We start from the raw sequence: 19,858 nt of genomic DNA on the forward strand, positions 1-19,858 counted from the left end.
AGTGATGTGAAGGGACACTGACATTTATTATCATCTAGTGGCTGTTTATTTTATTTTTATTAATTTATCAATTTATCAATTTATCAATTTATCAATTTATCAATTTATCAATTTATCAATTTATCAATTTATCAATTTATCAATTTATCAATTTATCAATTTATCAATTTATCAATTTATCAATTTATCAATTTATCAATTTATCAATTTATTATTATTTATTTATTTATATTATTTATTATTTATTTTTATTGTTTATTTATTTATTTGTTTGTTTGTTTGTTTGACTTCTATGCCTCCCAATCCCATGGCGACTTACAAAAATATAAAAACGCAATACAATACAATACAATAGAAGAAAGAAGACAATATTAATACTAAACCCACTAAAATAATAAAAGCAATAAAATCCCGTGGTAAACCCACAAAACAATCCAATCAACCAAACATATACTGTATACCTATCCTGTCAACACTATTCAACCGTGACAGATGGTAGTGTTCACAGCCTGCTGGCAAAGCCAGGTCTTCACAGCCTTTCAGAAGGCCAGTAGGGTGGGAGCACTATGAACGTCGGGGAGGTTGGTTCCATAGAGCCGGGGCAGCCACAGTGAAGTCCCTCCCCCGTGGTCCCTGCATGGCTTAGTCAACGGGACCTGGAGAAAGCCAACCCTGTGAGATTTTATTAGTCTCTAGGAGGTGTGCAGTAGAAGATGGTCCTGAAGATAGTCTGGTCCTCAGCCATGCATGGCTTTATAGGTGAGACATAATAGTTAGCTTCTCCAACCATTCATCCTAATATCTGAAGAAAGATATGTGTTCCTCCCAATTCTGGGGTGGGGATGCGAAGGAGGATTTGCAGAATTTTTCAGTTTCTATCAGTCCTACTAGGAAGGGTGTAAAGAAGGAGAGCAAATATATGAATGTGAGTATGTATATATGCATCCCTCCGGGCCTGGCTGCCATCTGTTCTAAATGTGAACTAATTTACATTTAGCTTAAACTAATATGTAATGGCATATTTGAATTTTATTTTCATCCAGATCACTATACTTTCAGATTCCATCCAAAAGTAGGCCACTCCTGCTTTATATTCTGAAAGAGTGAAGCATACAATATATAGGGATTTTGCTCCATATGTAGATTGCTATGCCTACAACTGCAATATGAACATTTTGCCAAAACATGTTAGTTTTCCAAAATTGGATCATGGGGAGATCATGCTGCCATTTTATTGGTCATGCAGCAGCAAAATTTTTAGGGTCTAAGTAATGCATGGTCATACCTATGGAAGCCTACTACACGTTTACTAGCAGCTTATTAGTAGTTACTTTATGTAGTGGTTGTTTTGCAGAAAAGCTGAAAGAGGGAGTTTATATATGCCTCCTTGTGTTCCTAGAGATCACAGGCTGTATGCTTCATGGGTGATATTCCACTCTGACAGATGTTATTCGAAATGTACTTAATTTATTCCTATATAACAGTTACAGCAATAAACCTATTTATTTACTTTACTGGTTTGTTTAAATAAGTACATTTTGGAAAATCACTGTGGAATCTTACACGTGGAAAGAGCTGCAATGTAGAATTTGTTCATCTAATCTCAAATTCTCCTGTTATATGTAATTTCAATGGCAAAACAGCCCTTGTAGCCAGTGCCAAGATAGCTCAGTTTTTTTAAAAAATAAAAAAATAAAAAATAAATTAAAAAATAGAAGAAATTGGGAGAATTACTAATTCTACATCTGCACCTTCATAGCTTGCTGTAATATTTTCCATGGAACATTTTCCACAAATATTATCATGTTAAGGGCTACATCTGCTAAAAAAAAGTTGTCCTTATCTTCCCCCAAGTTGCATCTACAAGTCAGGAAGAATTATACTTCAAAATATCCAAGGCTAAAGAGCATCTATAGAAATGAGGAGTAGAGGTTATTGATTGATTTTGTGCTATCAAGGGATTATCAAATATAAAAATTCCCTCCATGAAGATCAGTCCTTAACCTGGTCTTCCAAGGATTTCAGTGGTGACTATTAACCAGGGGTGAAATGCTACTGGTTTGGCCCAGTTCAGCCATACCGGTAGCGATGGCCGCTGGTGGTTCAGAGAACCAGTAGCAGTGGCAGAGCGAGGCTCCGCCCACCTGCTTGAATGCTTCCATTTTCTTTTTTTTAACCCTCTGCACATGCACACAGCCTTCTGTGCATGCGTAGAGAGTGAAAAAGCATGCATGTGATTGGAGCACTTCCAAACCAGTAGGAAAGGTGAGTAGATTTCACCACTGCTATTAACTACTATAACTAAGCCCATCCATCTCGGACATCAACACCCTCAAAAATGGCCAAAGATACTTCACCAGAAGAGCCCTTCATTCCTCCACTCGAAACAAAATACCCTACGAAACTAGACTCACTATCCTGGGTCTAGAAAGCTTAGAACTACGGCGCCTAAAACACGATCTAAGTATTGCCCACAAGATCATATGCTGCAATGTTCTACCTGTCAATGACTACTTCAGCTTCAATCGCAACAACACAAGAGCACGCAACAGATGTAAACTTAATATTAACCGCTCCAAACTTGACTGTAAAAAATATGACTTCAGCAATCGAGTTGTCGAAGTGTGGAACTCATTACCTGACTCAGTAGTGTCAGCCCCTAACCCCCAACATTTTTCCCTTAGACTATCCACGATTGACCTCTCCAGGTTCCTAAGAGGTCAGTAAGGGGCGTGCATAAGTGCACTAGTGGGCCTTCCGTCCCCTGTCCAATTGTCTCTCCTTTATCTCCTTTATCTTTTCTTCCATTCATATATCTTCTCCTCTATTTTTATATCTTTTCTTCTATCCTTTTCTTTATATATATTATTACATGTCTATCCTCTTCAACGTGTACTGTGTATTGGACAAAATAAATAAATAAAATAAATAAACATTTGGCTGTTAGTCATCCCCTCTTCTCTTTTCTTCCACCTTTCCCAGAATTATTGCCTTCTCTAAAGAGCCAGATCTTCAGATAATATATCCAAAGAATGATAATTTGATCCTGGCCATTTGTGACTTGAGTGAGAGGTCTGGGTTGATTTATTCAATAATCCATATTTAGACTGCTGCCAGGAAGAAAGCTGGCTCTCTTTGCCACAAACACAATGAAAAATGGATCTCTGATCTAGTGCAAACTTCCTTCTGTTTGATTTCCTACAGCAATGCAGGCTAATTCCACAGATTTTATCAGAGCCCAGGGCACCCTACCTACTTTTTCCCAAGGCAATAGCTGTCTCGGGGAAGAGACAAATCTGCAGCATTTCACTGTAGTTTGATTAAATCAGAGAGAATCAGTGAGTAACCACTGCAATGAAAACCTCTCTTGCCAAGTTTCTGAAGCAGTGGGCTGTATGTCCCCAAGAAAAACTGAATATCCACTAGCGGCCCACTATGGTGTCGTGAGGAAATCATCCGCTTTGCTCTTTGGCTCACCTTTGGATTCAATTAAAGCTAATTCTGGAGATGCTTTTTGATTATCGAAAATTGCAGTGATGACTTGAGGTGAACCCACTGCAGTGCTTTATTTGCTTGGGTGCAGTTTCTTGGTCTCTATAAAATTGTATTGACAAATCAGAGGTTTTAAGGCTTCCCTTTGCTCTCATTTGTCAAGAGGGGGTTAACCCCTATGTTAACTAAAGCAAAAACAGTAGCGGGGCCATCGTCTGCAGTAGAAATGATCCTGAACACCCACCCAGCATGTCTCATCTGGTGGTGGTGGTGGTAATGACTTATCCTATAATTAAAACAATTATGACATTGGCATGGTGCTTCCATAGATAGATAGATAGATAGATAGATAGATAGATAGATAGATAGATAGATAGATAGATAGATAGATAGATAGATAGATAGATAGATAGAAGATAGAAGATAGGTAGGTAGGTAGGTAGGTAGATAGATAGATAGATAGATAGATAGATAGATAGATAGATAGATAGATAGATAGATAGATAGATAGATAGATAGATAGATAGATAGATAGAAAGGCAGGCAGGCAGGCAGGCAGGCAGGCAGGCAGGCAGATAGATTTGTATGCCGCTCCTCTCTGAAGACTCAGAGCAGCAGAGATAGATAGATAGATAGATAGATAGGTAGGTAGGTAGGCAGGCAGGCAGGCAGGCAGGCAGGCAGGCAGGCAGATAGATTTGTATGCCGCCCCTCTCTGAAGACTCAGAGCAGCAGAGATAGATAGATAGATAGATAGATAGATAGATAGATAGATAGATAGATAGGTAGGTAGGTAGGTAGGTAGGTAGGTAGGTAGGTAGGTAGGTAGGTAGGTAGGTAGGTAGGTAGGCAGGCAGGCAGGCAGGCAGGCAGGCAGATTTGTATGCCGCCCCTCTCTGAAGACTCAGAGCAGCAGAGATAGATAGATAGATAGATAGATAGATAGATAGATAGATAGATAGATAGATAGATAGATAGATAGATAGATGTAGGTAGGTAGGTAGGTAGGTAGGTAGGTAGGCAGACAAGGTTCTCTTGAGACAATTAAATTTGGGGACGGGGCTGCAATTTAGTGCTCTATTTGGTAAGGACAATGGCTGCAGGGGAGAGGGTCACAGAAATACGTCTATGTGGCTGACGATATCCTCAAAAGCTACCCAGGTTGATCCTATGTTTGCCATCATCTAGTGAATGAGTGTTTGTGTTGCTGGATACCATGGCAACTATGTTGTGAGAGTGCCCATATCATGCTCTCTAAATTTCAAATGTGCCTATTAGCACCCAAATGCAACGGCACTAATGGGCGAAAACATTTCAGTGGAGAGATTTCACATACGTTGCCAACAGCTTAGAAACCAAGCAACATTCCTACAAAGGAGACTCATTACCCGTGGACATGAATTCCATGTGTGGAAAGCACTCGCTCAGGCCAAAGGCCATAACTCACAACCTCGATGTAATTTCAAAGTTATTCCCCCTTTTATCTGCCTTTCCTAGCACAGATTTAGCTGCAGATATTAAAAATAAGGGAATGGCTGAGGATTTAGGAGGTGGAATTCACCATAGATGTTGCACCTATTCTTGGAATCCACCTCCCCTATTGGGGAGGGGGAGCTGCAGCTTCCCGAATTCTGAGCCAGAATAATTTAACTCATGCATCCCAATAAGCCTTAATATTATTGTTTACTTTTAGTATAGTGTGCTGCATTCCCCCCACCACCCCATTTTGGAGGCCACGTGGAGTTTTCTTGGCAAGGATTTTCAGAAATGGTTGGCCATTCCTGCTTCCTAGGACTGAGAGAGAGTGACTGGCTCAAGACCACCCAGTTGATGAAGCTTAGGGCAGAACTGGAACTCACAGTTTCCTGATTTCTGCCCTAGTGCTTTAACCATTGCATCAAGAAAGTTTCAAATGTGCTCTACAGACCCAACTAATTGTAACTAACTTTAACAAGCTATAGATTAGCATCCTTTGATGGTGTATACAAAGGCATGGGTCAGATGGAGCCTTGAAGCATACATATCAGCTGCTGTTTACTTCCCAGGAAGCATCTATTGTACAAGCTCTGTCAATATGCTGTATTACCATATTTTGGAGTATAAGACACACCTTTTTCCTCCCTAAAAGAGGCTGATAATTTGGGTGCGTCTTGTACTATAAATGTGGCTCTTTTTTTCAGCCCTAACTAGCTGTTTATGATCTTCCCAGCAATTACCTTGCAGGGTCTTTCATTGTTTCTCTCTGCAAAGAATGTTTTCCAAGCCCTAAATCTTTGCAGGGTTTTTTTCATTTCTTTAATTTGCTCCAAATAAGTTTCTTTCCAGCCCGAACCAGGTGCTAACAATGTTCCCAGCTCTTACCAGCTTGCAAGCTCTTTCATTGTTACTCTCTGTGAAGAAGGTTTTTCAATCACTAAGTCTTTGCAGGGATTTTTCCATTGCTCTACTCCGAATATTTCTTTCTAGGTGCTAATGATGTTCCCAGCTCTTACTGGCTTGCAAGCTCTTTCATTGTTACTCTCTCTGAATAAAGTTTTTTTTAAAGCCCTAACCAGCGGATAAAATAATGTGCTGGCTAAGGATGCTAGCCAGATGAATACCTGGTAAGCAGATTATTTCCCCTATTTTCCTCCCAAAAAACTAAGGTGCATTTTATACTCTGGTGTGTCTTATACTCTGAAAAATATGGTAGTTTAGTGCTGGTGATAAAATTATGCCCATCCTAATATTCAGCTTCTGAATATGGCTCCCAGGAAAATGAATGGGAAATTAGATCCATCCATCCTTTCATTCACCCACCCCCGTTTCTCTTTTCACATCCAAATTCACACCAACATTTATTTTATAGAAGCACTTGGCTTAGGTTTACCTCAAGCCCATTTTTAAAAATTGCATTCTTTTATAAGGTTGGCAAGTTAATTGCTCTACATTATTAGAGAGGAGGATATTAAACAGTGGGATCCAAGTCCTGAATTTCTGAATTAGGAAAAATTAAAGAAAACGTATTTTAAAAAGACTGCTTATTCTCTGAAAAGTGCTGGTTTGTGTTTATTGTTTTATTTAAATTTGTGGTATCACCACAAAACATCCACATTGAGATATGGTAATATGTAAATGCATTTAATTCATTCATTTTTGAAACAAGTAAGCGACAGAAGCTTATTTGACTGAAAGTCGCTATTTGTTCTACTTTTTATATTTATCGTCTTTAAAGTATTTGTTTGTGATTTGATTTGATTTGATTTGATTTGATTTGATTTGATTTGATTTGATTCGATTCGATTCGATTTGATTTGATTTGATTTGATTTGAATGCCGCCCCTCTCCGTAGTATTTAGTATTTGGTAGTCTTACTCAAACTGTGGAACTTTTTTCCTAAGGAAGTTCCCCTGGCCTCATTTTACCGTTTTATCAGAAATTTAACCTCCTCACTCTAAGCTGTGTATGCGTTAGAAAGATGGGAAGTCATTCTTCTCTTAAGCTGAGTTTCTTTGGACATCTGCATAGTTATGGTAATTCAGGTTATTTTGAAGTGTCCTTCAAAGATTTGTTACATATGAAAAACCTAAGGGTCTTCTTCAATTAAGCAATAGCAAAAGTGTGATAATGTGATAATGACTCTGACTATAAAATGAAGATTGAAGTAGGCCCATGACTAGCCTAATTATGTCACGGATCTATTTTCCAAATGGCACTCAAGTGAATGAATGACATTGAATATTTAAAAAAATAGACAGAAGTTTTGTTCTTCATCTTAAAATCTACTTTATAGTCTTAATTTTAAAGACACTAGTGAGGAAAAAAATCATAAGGTTTCAAGTTTTAATGATCCAGTTACCTCTGGTGAACAGTAAATCCGACTCTGGAATTTTGGAGGGATGTGCTAATGTTCTTGAACAATGCATGGGGTTTTCATTCTCTAAATTTTATAGTTGGAAGAAATATGGCTTCTAGAAGACACATTGGCTAAGACCTCGTGTGATCTCCAAGCAGTCAGGCGGTAGGGAAAGCAAGTAGGATGCAGTCGGGCTGCATAGCTAGAGGTATAACAAGCAGGAAGAGGGAGATTATGATCCCGCTATATAGAATGCTGGTGAGACCACATTTGGAATACTGTGTTCAGTTCTGGAGACCTCACCTACAAAAAGATATTGACAAAATGGAACGGGTCCAAAGACGGGCTACAAGAATGGTGGAAGGTCTTAAGCATAAAACGTATCAGGAAAGACTTAATGAACTCAATCTGTATAGTCCGGAGGACAGAAGGAAAAGGGGGGACATGATTGAAACATTTAAATATGTTAAAGGGTTAAATAAGGTCCAGGAGGGAAGTGTTTTTAATAGGAAAGTGAACACAAGAACAAGGGGACACAATCTGAAGTTAGTTGGGGGTAAGATCAAAAGCAACATGAGAAAATATTATTTTACTGAAAGAGTAGTAGATCCTTGGAACAAACTTCCAGCAGACGTGGTAGATAAATCCACAGTAACTGAATTTAAACATGCCTGGGATAAACATAGATCCATCCTAAGATAAAATACAGAAAATAGTATAAGGGCAGACTAGATGGACCATGAGGTCTTTTTCTGCCGTCAGACTTCTATGTTTCTATGTTTCTAAGCCTCTTATTTGCAACTCCAGAGGCAACTATGGTATCTTTGCCAAACAGATGGGAAACATTGCTCTGCTATTATGATGTGAGGAGCATGGAAAAACACCAGAAAACTAAATAACATATGAGCATGTATAATAATTTCAAATTTAAAAACATTTACTTCTTAAACTACCATTTTTTCAGAGTATAAGTTGCAACGGAGTATAAGACGCACCTTAGTTTTTGGGGAGGAAAATAGGGAAAAGAATCTGCTTACCAGGTATTCATCTGGCTAGCATCCTTAGTCTGGTCACCTTCAGCACATTATTTTATCCCCTGGTTAAGACTTTAAAATAAACCTTATTCAGAGAGAGTAACAATAAAAGATCTTGCAAGCCAGTAAGAGCTGGGAACATCATTATCACCTGGGTAGAAACATTTGGACCAAGTAGAGCAACAAAAAAAAACCCTGCAAAGACTTAGGATTTGGAAAACATTATTCACAGAGAGTAACAATGAAAGAGCTTACAAGGTAAGAGCTGGGAACATCATTACCACCTGGTTAGGGCTGGAGAGAAACTTATTCAGAGAAAGAGCAATGAAAAACCCCCTGCAAAGACTTAGGGCTTGGAAAACATTATTCGCAGAGAGTAACAATGAAAAAGCTTGCAAGGTAAGAGCTGGGAACATCATTACCACCTGGTTAGGGCTGGAAAGAAACTTATTCCGAGAAAGAGCAATGAAAAAAACCCTGCAAAGACTTAGGGCTTGGAAAACATTCTTCGCAGAGAGTAACTATGAAAAAGCTTGCAAGGTAAGAGCTGGAAATATCGTTAGCACTTGGTTAGTGCTAGAAAGAAAGTTATTCAGAGAAAGTTAGAGCAATGAAAAAAAAACCTGCAAAGACTTAGGACTTGGAAAACATTCTTCTCAGAGAGAAACAATGAAAGAACCTGCAAGGTAAGAGCTGAGAAAATGATTAGCAGATAGTTAGGGCTGGGGGGGGGGGGGTAGTTATAGTCAGAGTATAAGACGCACCCAATTTAGCAGCCTCTTTTAGGGAGGAAAAAGGTGTGTCTTATACTCAGAGAAATATGGTATGTGAGGCTATGTTTTAGATCAGGGGTTTCCAAACTTGGCAATTTTAAGATTGGTGGACATGCCGTGGCTGGTTGTGGAATTCTGGGAGTTGAAGTCCACAAGTCTTAATATTGCCAAGTTTTAGATGATAAACTATTAGATGAGACTCCTGCTTTAGAAGATAAACCAATTTTTAAAAAATATCAGGATTTTCAAACTGAGTACTGTATTCTGGTTAGGCAGCTCTGACATTGGTTTATCTTTCTAATCTGGAGAATTAATGATCTATTAAGGCTGAGCTCCACTCTGATTGAAGCCATCAGCAGAAACTCATTTAAAAACTGTCCTGTAATAGAGTAGATAGGTTGTTCGAGCAGCCCCAGGAAGACCCAATTTTGAATTCATCCTCAACCTTGAGAGCTACTTTGGTGCCTTTAAACTAATCAGCAGCTATCTCAGGATAGTTGTTCTGGATTAAAACAGGAGGAGGGGATGCTATATATGCCACCGTGAGCTGCTGTATGAAAAGTGGGTTACAAATCTAATGAATACATTATCATGTAATTCCCCAAGGACTGATAAATAATTCTCATCCACTCACATGGCTTAAGAGGACAAGGGTCTCTGAAATGCAAGGAACTAAGCCATACAAATTGTTCCTGTTCTTAAAATGTTTTGGCATTTCTCTTCAGCTGCATCATCCTTCCCAGGGTTTTCGCTTTGGAACTGTGAAAGAAAGCAGCGCTGAGGATTATTTCAAGCAAAGCTTTCCAGACATGCATGAATACATGAAACGGTTCAATGTACCTGCAACTCCCGATGGAGTGGACTACTTGAAGTAAGTAGGCTTCTTGGGGTTAGATATAAATCAACGAAGGCCTGCCAAGGGATAAGCCTTGGATTCCCTTTGGGCTGGCATTCCAGCTTACAGGAGACAGTCTGTCATTCTGTAGCTTTTCAGCTATCACTGAACTGCAGCTTCAAGCAGCCCATGAAAGAATGGCTAATGGAAAGGATGATGAGAGTTTAGTTAAAAAAAAAATCTGCAGGCCACAGATTTCTTTATCCCAGATTTGGTTGTGTAGGTGCCTCACCCTAGAACATATAATTAAGATGCCCATAAAGGTCAATGAGAGCAGGAAGACAGCTAATAAATAGAAACCTTGACCCTCTATGTTTTTGAGTGCACAGAAACATATTACAGCTTCTCCAAAGACCAGTCCTGTGGTGGGTTGCTACCGGTACGAACCGGTACAGTGAACCAGTAGCGGTGGCGGCAGCAGGATGCTTCACCCACCCACCCAGACATCATCAAAAAATGCTCTGTGCTTACACAGAAGTGGTGCATGCCTGCAGCTTCCGTCCCCAAACCGGTAAATAGAACCCACTATTGGACCAGTCAATAACCACTGGAATTCAGAGATTTCCACATAAATTGATGCTTTGCTCCAAATAAACACTGGAGCATTGTGCTAGAACAGTCTGTTGTTCTTTTATTTATTTATAAAATTAACTGGCCGCCCATCTTACTTTAGAGCAGTGATGGTGAACCTTTTTTTCCTCGGGTGCCGAAAGAACATGCATGCATGCTATCGCACATGCGCAAGTGCCCACACCCATAGGGAGGGTGAAAATGGCTTCCCCCACCCCCGCAGAGGCCCTATGGAGGGTGGAAATTTCCTGTTTCCCAACTTCTGGTGGGCCCAATAGGCTCATGTTTCACCCTCCCCAGGCTCCAAAGGCTTCCCTGGAGCCAGGAGACGGTAAAACCGCCCTCCCTATGGCTCTCTGGAATCCAAAAACACCCTCCCAGAACCTCTGAATGAGCCAAAAATCAGCTAATCAGCACACATATGCACGTTGGAGCTGAGCTAGAGCAATGGCTCATGTACCAGCAGATATGGCTGCACATGCCACCTGTGGCACCCATGCCATAGGTTCGCCATCACTACCTTGGAGTAATCTGAGTGGTTTACAGTTACATATACAGTTAAAACATTAAAAGTTAAAATCAGACATTAAAACCAAGGACATGTGGAGAAGGCAGGGGTTGAGTGGGGGAGGTGAGATCTCTTATTACTCAGTCATCTTCCTCCATTCACCCACTGGGGCTCCAAGCCAACTGCAACAGCCATGTCCTTAGGCCTTTACGAAAAGATAGGAGAGTTGGGAGCAACCTCACCTCCGAGGGCAAGATGTTCCAGAAGGTAGGAGCCATAACAGAGAACACCCACCACATGGGCCCCATCAGGTGGACTATTCCAGAGGTGGGTTCCTACCAGTGCGCTTGGTCTGCCACTCCGGTAATGGCCCACCAATGATGCAAGTTTTGTGCGACAGCTCCGGTGCTGTCTTTGCTGATCTGTGCATACTGCCATCTTTTTTTTCTAATTGTTGGTGATTTTTTTCAGCTCTCTTTGCACGCGTGGAAGTAAAATCTAAGAAGGGGATGTGCGTGTGCAAGCATAGTGTGCATGCATGTGTAACATCACAATGCGCACCAGTAGAAAAATATAAGAGGAACCCATTCCTGGACTAACTGACTGGGCCTGCAGTTTGTCTCCTCTGAGAGCACAAGTGGTATGAGCCAATGCCAGTGGGTTGAGACAGTCTCTCAAACAATCTCAAATGAGTTGTAACATCACAACTCACAAAAGCACTAGAGTTTCCATTGCAACGGCAGAGTGGTTTGTTTTTTTAATTCTTTGTTTATGTTTGAGGCCCCCTATGGATGCCTCCCACTGCATATGCCAATCTTTTTTTAAAAAAGGGCAGCGCCGGACTTACCCGGCAGGCAGGCTTTGCTGGAGGGACCGGGAGACACGGTCCCTCATGGCGGCCGCCATCTTGGATCCCGGGCGAAGTCTCGCGATGCGAGACTTCGCTCGGGAGAGCAGGGCCTGATTGGCTGAGGCCCTGATTGGTCCGGGCGGGGCCTGCTTGCCCTATATAAGGGCGAGCAGGCCCGAAGCTCTTCCTTTTCGCCCGGACCGATCTACTGCAGCAGACATTCGATCGGTCTGGTCCGTCGGCCATTTTGTTTGGCGACCTCGTGCGAGGCGCCATTTTGAGGCCTGTGGTGGGGCGGAAAGCCTTTTTGAGCATCAGCGGAGCCAGCATCGGCTGGGCTCCGCTCCGGTTTGGAGCCTCATTGTCCTGCATAGTTGGGAGGGGGGTGCTGCCTTCTGGTGGCCTCGCGGGCCCGCGGGGGTCGCTGGGGGGGTTGTAGGCCTGGGATAAAGGCCTAGTTCCGGGCCTTGTCGCCCATTGGAAGGGGGGATTGGCTTCCTTGGTGGGTTTGTGCCACTGAGGCCTGCTGTTAGGGCAGGCCTCGTTTAAGGGGTGCAGGGCCCATTAGGGAAGGGCTTGGTCCTGCCCTATTCTTTTGTAAAAAATAGATTGTAGGGGTATGGCCCCTAAAAAGCGGCCAGCTAAGGCCCTCCCGGCCCACCCTGTGGTGCGGCCTAGGAGGGCTGCCAGGCCGTCTGCCCGGGCTCGGGCGGCGGCAGAGGGGCCCCCGGGGGGGATCCCAGTGGGGGGGGTGGTAGGGTTTATGCCCACAGTCCCTCAACCCGAGGTGTCCCCTTCTCTCTCCTGGGCCAGGGTCCTGGAGCGGCTCGACGAGTTGGAGAGGTGGCGGTCGGGGGCAGGCCCGGAGGGGCTTTCCTCGGCTGCCACCGCAGCTTGGGGCGCAGACCCCGAAGAGGAGTCGGCCCCAGCTGGGCAAGTGGCCCACGAAGTACCGATGGCGGGAACCGGACAGGCGGGCAGCACCGGGCGGACGGGCCATGCTGGACAGATGGCCCAGCCTGGGCAATGGTCATCTTTCCAGGGCCCAACCAGGATGGGCCCACCATGGATGGCGTCTACCCCTTACGGGGCAGGTGAGGTTGCACCACATTCAGGCACATCTCCGCTACTGCCCATCCAGGGTCCCGGGTTCATCCCGCCAGCTATGGGGGGTGGCAACAGTTTCACGGGGGCTGCTGCAGGCACCTGTGGTCAGGTTTGGTCCCCGCCAGCTCCGCCAGTAGGGGCGCTGGGGGTGCCTGTCCCACCGGGGGCGGGGGTGGGGGGTTGGATCCCTCCTCCACCGGCCTTTATGCCCCCGGTCCCATTCATGTATCCACCGGGGCTTGGCGTGCTGGGCTCGGGGGCCACCACGGTGTGGGACCCATTCGCCAGCATCAAGCCTGGGGCCATCCCTTGTGGGTTGCCCGCCACACCTTTAGGGTACCATCTGCACCCGTCAGTTAAGGAGGCAATCTGGCGGGGGGAGTACGTTGATTTGTTCTCCCTCCTGAACAGGGAGGTCCCTAAACAAGATAAGGAGATTGTCCCTGGGGAGAAAGTGAAAAAGACAAAGGTCACGAAATGCTTCAGCTCGTGGCTGTATGCATTTCTGACCTTTGCGTCGGTGGTCATTCAGAGGCAGCCGGAGAGGGCCGCTGCCTTGTTGAAGTACATCGACCTGATAGCGAGGGCCCATTTCGAGTATGGGGGGGACCATATGGAGGCACTATGACAAGGGCTTCCGTATGCGCATTGCCCATGAACCCTACTTGCCTTGGAATATGGTGGTTCCGGACCTGTGGTTCCAGGCCACTCATATGTCAGGGAAGGAGGGCTGTGATAGGACCGATAGCGGTCATTTTATGGAGGAGGAGCCTGCGACGCCCGCGCCGGCAAAGGCAGTGGCGGGTGCCGTTAGTAAGGGTGCCTCTTTAATTTGTCACGAGTTCGCTGCAAAGGGGGCGTGTTTTCGCCCCACTTGCAGGTTTCGTCACGCCTGTGGAGGTTGTGGGGGAAACCATTCCGCAGCCGTGTGCCCCCGCCCCAAGAAGGGGAGTGAAAAGAAAGGCTCGGGTCCCCCAAAGCCTTCCCCACCTGCTGGGGGAAAAGGGGCCCAGCCCAATTAATTTAGGGGTGCTTGAGGGTTGGTTGGGCGACTACCACCCTCGCTCGAGAGCGGCCGCTCTCTTGCTAGGTTTTGTGCAGGGATTTAGGATCCCTTATCAGGGTGTTAGGAAGGCCTTCATGTCTGACAACCTTAGGTCGGTTGTTGGTCATGAAGACATTGTTAGGGAGAAGATTGGGAAGGAGGTTGCCGAAGGCAGGGTCCTGGGGCCCTTTGCGGAGCCGCCCTTCCCGAATCTTCGTGTGTCTCCCTTAGGTGTGGTCCCCAAAAAGGCGAGTGGTGAATTTAGGTTGATTCACCATTTGTCTTTTCCAAAAGGGGAGTCAGTGAATGATTTCATTCCTGACGAGTTGTGTTCAGTCCGGTATGCATCCTTTGATGCGGCCGTGACTATGGTTAGGAAGTGTGGGGCGGGAGCCCTTATGGGTAAATGCGACATTAAGTCGGCATTCCGGCTCCTCCCCATACACCCGGATGACTTTGAGCTGTTGGGCTTCCATTTCGAGGGGGGCTATTACGTGGACAGAGCTTTGCCCATGGGGTGCTCTGTCTCGTGCTCTCTTTTCGAGAGTTTTAGCACCTTCTTGGAGTGGGCGCTCAGGAGGCAAAGTGGCCTGGGTACGGTCGTTCACTACCTTGACGATTTCCTTCTGGCGGGGCCTGCGCATTCGGAGCAATGTTTTGCTTTGATGCGGGACTTCGAAGCCCTTTGTGCTCAATTAGGGGTGCCTTTAGCCTCTGAGAAGACCGAAGGCCCCGCCACCAGGATTACCTTCCTGGGTATTGAATTGGACTCAGAGGAGCAATCTTCCAGATTGCCCCTAGAGAAGTTGGTAAAGATCAAGCGGAAGCTCGATGAGGTCCTGGGCTGCCGGAAGGCGACCCTACGGCAGCTTCAGGAACTGGCAGGCATTCTTAATTTTGCCTGTCGGGTAGTTGTTCCTGGAAGGGCTTTTTCCAGGAGGTTGTATGATGCGATGAAGGGGCTCCGTTTGCCCCATCATCGTACCCGCCTTTGCGCCGGGGTCAGGGCTGACCTCGGCGTGTGGCGGGATTTTTTGGATAGATTTAACGGGTTGTCTTTCTGGAGGCACGAGCTTCTGTTGGAAGCTGAGTTGCAGCTCTGCTCTGACGCCGCGGGGACTTGTGGTTTCGGGGTAGTGTTAGGTGACCAGTGGTGCTGGTCGGCATGGCCTCCGGAATGGAGTGCCACTTCGTTGGTTAAGGACCTTACGTTCCTGGAGCTCTTCCCCTTAATAGTGGCCTTAGAGCTTTGGGGTGAGCAGTTTAGGGACAAGACTGTGCACTTTTGGTGTGACAACCTAGCGGTTGTCCATGTGGTGAATGCCCTGTCCTCGAAGAGCGACAGGGTCATGCGGCTTGTCCGCCATTTTGTGCACAGGTCCTTGTCTCTAAACGCATTGTTTTTGGCTAAGCATGTCCCCGGGTTAGATAACGGGGTTGCTGATGCCTTGTCCCGTGGTCAGTTGTCCAGGTTTCGGACCCTGGCCCCGTGGGCCCGGAAGTTGCCAGAAGTGTTCCCCAGCCACCTCTGGAGTCTGGGAGGGATCCGGAGTGGTGGAGAGTCGCGGCATCCCGGGCAATCCCCTTGTCTGTAACGCCCGGCACCCTTGGGGCATACCAGCGTGCGGGTTAGGAGTTTGGGGATTTCAGGCAGGGCGGGAGTTACCAGCTTAGCTGTCCCATCCCTGTATAGCGCCTGGCCGGGTTCTGCGTCCAGCTTGGGCAGCGTGGCCTATCAGTTAGGACGATCCGGTCCTGGTTAGCCGGCCTCGCCTTTCTGTCCAAGGCGGGGGGTTTGCTGCTTGTTCCGGGTGACTTTGCATCCGGCAGGTGCTGGAGGGCTGTATGGGGAGCGAGCGGGGGCCCCTGGTGACACTCGTCAGGCTCTGACGGTGGAGCAGCTGTCTTTAATCAACGTGGTTTTTGGCAGTCTGTGTTCCTCATTGTAAGAGGCCCGTCTTTCTGGTGCAGCGACTGGTGTCATGCTTGGGGCCCTTGGGGTCAGCGAGGCCTGGCCTCATCTCAGGCTGGCAATTCGCTCCGTGCCTTCCAGCACGCTGATCTGGCCGTTAGACAAGGGGGGGTCCCTTGTGGTAAGGCGGTCTAAGTCAGATCAGCCACGCAGAGGGGTTACCATCTACCTAGTGCGGCCGCCGACCAATCAGTGTGTACGGTGGCCGCCCTACAGCTTTGGTGTTTTCTGCGGGGATCAGGTCTGGGGTACCCGTCTAGGCATTGGGACGGTACCCCTTCTGACCCGTTTGTACTTTTGTGCGTTAGTACCCAGGGCTATGGCCCAGGTGGGCACGGCTCCCGCCGGTTATGGAACGCGTTCGTTCCGTATCGGCGCCGCCACTAGCACGGCACTTTCTGGTTTCCCGGCCCACTGGATTCGGGTGATCGGCCGCTGGCGGTCAGCGGCATATTTGGGTTATGTTAGGCCGCTGAGGATCCTAGGCAGGGCTTAGGCTAGGTGACCTCTCTGCGTGTGTTTCCTCTTGCAGGTCCCCAGGCTGACGTGACACCGACGGCGCTGCTGTGTGGCCACAGCATGATTTGCTGGGCCGGCCGCCTGGCGGCCAGGAGCGCTGTCGGGACCCAGCCGTCCCTGGGGCGGCGGGTCAGGGTTACCTGGATGGGCCGGAGAGGTATGCGGTGGGAGGGTCTCCTACCGGTGTGCTGGGCGGCCAGCATTTGGTGGCTGCGCCCGGCAATATGGGGGGCGGCTCCTGGAGTCGTTCCCAAGTGGGTTTGGGTGGGCAGTGTCCTGTGGCCGCACCCAGGTGGCTGGTATTGCACTTAGGTGGCAATGACCTGCGCATACTGGGAGGCCTGGCGCTGATCATCCAGGCACGCGAAGACCTGTGAAGGCTTCGTGAGGTCTGGCCCACCACGCAAGTGGTGTGGTCAGAACTATTACCTAGGCTTGTTTGGAGGGACGCCTCTCCCCTTAGGGCCATTCACCGGGCTAGGCGACGGGTGAATAGGGCTATGGGTAAAACAGTTAGAGAGTTGGGTGGAGTAGTAATACCTCATCCCCTTATATCAATAGACCAGCCATGGCTCTACCGTGATGATGGCGTTCACCTGTCTGACCAGGGGGACGCCATCTTCTTACAGGACCTGCAGCGGTCTCTGCGTGAGCTGGCGCAGCTAGAGGGGGGAGTCGGGGGGCCAAGATAGAGATCTGACCCCCGCTCCTGTGGCAGGTTAGGGGCGGAAAATTGGGTGGTTTAGCAACCGCGCGTTCTCCCTTGGGCATCTTTGGGGATGATTGACAGGTTCTCCGCAAGCTCATGGAGGGAGTTTCTGCCTGAGCAGCTGGGGGGAACCTGTCTTTGGGTCCTACACCTTTAATTCCCCGATTCGGGTTAGCCGGTGGGACCCCCCTCATGCACAGCATGGCAGAAAAGGTCACAGGTGACGGCCTGGCCCTCACCTGGACCTTGCATCGAGATACGCCCATGAGTTGCCCAGGAATGTTTACTGGCATAACGTCATTTCCGCCCCGGAAGTATTTGTTTGACCCTGCAGGTCCAGTTCCGGGTCATAGTTGTTTATGCAAATTTATGCAATATTATTTGAATAAATTATGCAAATTTATGTTAATAAAAATGACCCAATTTTAAATCCAGCTCTGGTGTCCGTGTCGTTACTCCGTCTCTCCAGCAAGGGCAGCGCCGGACTTACCCGGCAGGCAGGCTTTGCTGGAGGGACCGGGAGACACGGTCCCTCATGGCGGCCGCCATCTTGGATCCCGGGCGAAGTCTCGCGATGCGAGACTTCGCTCGGGAGAGCAGGGCCTGATTGGCTGAGGCCCTGATTGGTCCGGGCGGGGCCTGCTTGCCCTATATAAGGGCGAGCAGGCCCGAAGCTCTTCCTTTTCGCCCGGACCGATCTACTGCAGCAGACACCCGCCCGCCCTCCACTATTTTGCAGTGTGCTTCGGGGTCGCCCTTAGGGGGCCGAATGGGAATTTTTTGCAGTTCTGCCTCTTAGCTGGGCTGTTTTTTCGCCCATTCCACACTGGGGTGATGGCTGTGCGGTTAGGGGGTGCTTGCATTAATTAGGTTAATTTGGCTTACCTTTGGTCGTTTGGGTAGGCAGGTTAGGGGCGGAAAATTGGGTGGTTTAGCAACCGCGCGTTCTCCCTTGGGCATCTTTGGGGATGATTGACAGGTTCTCCGCAAGCTCATGGAGGGAGTTTCTGCCTGAGCAGCTGGGGGGAACCTGTCTTTGGGTCCTACACCTTTAATTCCCCGATTCGGGTTAGCCGGTGGGACCCCCCTCATGCACAGCATGGCAGAAAAGGTCACAGGTGACGGCCTGGCCCTCACCTGGACCTTGCATCGAGATACGCCCATGAGTTGCCCAGGAATGTTTACTGGCATAACGTCATTTCCGCCCCGGAAGTATTTGTTTGACCCTGCAGGTCCAGTTCCGGGTCATAGTTGTTTATGCAAATTTATGCAATATTATTTGAATAAATTATGCAAATTTATGTTAATAAAAATGACCCAATTTTAAATCCAGCTCTGGTGTCCGTGTCGTTACTCCGTCTCTCCAGCAAAATGTAATCATGAAAGACAGAATTTTATAGTGAAGTGGTCGCTTCAGCTGGATCTCAGAATGTTTAACAAACTAGAGAGTTCCCAAATGATCCCTTCATCTGGAAGAACAGGGCTTAGAATAACAAGCACTATTTGATATAATAGAGCACAATAGAGACTGCAAAAAGTTGGGCGGCTTAGAAATTTAACAAACAAACAATCAAATAAATAAATAAATTCTCCTATATACAGTATTAATGTGATCAGAGCTGGCAGTCTGGATCAAGAAAGGGATCTTTGAATCAAAGTGGAAAATTTCAATCCAATGTGTGGCTGCTATCCAAAAGGGGGGGGGGGATCCCTGTTTGGAATGATTAGGGAAGAAACTACAAATAAAACAGCCAATATAGGGACAGTTTCAGACATCAAAAGTTTATTTAGCCCTGCCACATCCGTGGGCTTCTCTTTGTGGGTTGCAAGTAGGTGCTAAAACAGAATAAACAAGCAAAGTTGACTAAAAATGATCTGACCTAAATCCTCAGAGAAGACTTTGCAGTTCATCCAAAACTCCATCCTTTGAACCTCCATAGATTTTGCAGATCAATTTGGTGTTATTCACAAATTACCAGATTAAGGTTTTTTTTTAATGCATTACTGTTTTTTGATTTAAAAAATCAGTTCACTGCTTTTAAAATAATGTTTCTAGCTAAAATGTATCCATTAGCTTTTAGAAGGCTTATATGTGTCATTTCCCCTAGTTAAAAAATAATTTAAAAATATACTTTTAAATTGGTTGACAGGCTGTGACATCAGCATCAGATTATATATGTTTATTGGCTCGTAGATGAAATTTTGCTTTGATTTTTGTTAGGATTAAGGAAAATAGATCTAGAATTTCCATCTGGAAACAGCAAGCTCTGTAGAAATGGATAAAACTTAATCACTGCTTGTTTGTTGCATTTTGTTGACTATTTTTCTTTTCAGGCAGAATCCAGAGAAATTAGATGCCTTCATCATGGACAAAGCCCTTCTGGATTATGAAGTATCCATTGATGCAGACTGTAAACTTTTGACGGTGGGAAAACCATTTGCAATTGAAGGTATGAAACAACTTTCTAAAACTGTGTTTTATATGACCATTTCATTTTGTTGTTTTCTACATATTCTTTATAGTGGTGGGTAGTGGGGAGATGCCCAAG

At 46.1% G+C, this 19,858-nt stretch overlaps 1 protein-coding gene across 1 annotated transcript in view; it reads left to right on the top strand.

Moving 5' to 3' along the window:
* The window catches only part of GRIN3A (glutamate ionotropic receptor NMDA type subunit 3A), a 167,311-nt gene that overhangs the window by 115,731 nt on the left and 31,722 nt on the right, over nt 1–19,858 (top strand). The window contains exons 4-5 of the mRNA XM_070736237.1: nt 9,860–10,005; nt 19,644–19,759. Coding sequence (XP_070592338.1) covers nt 9,860–10,005; nt 19,644–19,759 — 262 coding nt within the window. The remainder of the gene's footprint in view (nt 1–9,859; nt 10,006–19,643; nt 19,760–19,858) is intronic.

The sequence above is a fragment of the Erythrolamprus reginae genome, chromosome 2, assembly GCF_031021105.1.
Source record: "Erythrolamprus reginae isolate rEryReg1 chromosome 2, rEryReg1.hap1, whole genome shotgun sequence".
NCBI classification, from domain to species: Eukaryota; Metazoa; Chordata; class Lepidosauria; order Squamata; family Dipsadidae; genus Erythrolamprus; species Erythrolamprus reginae.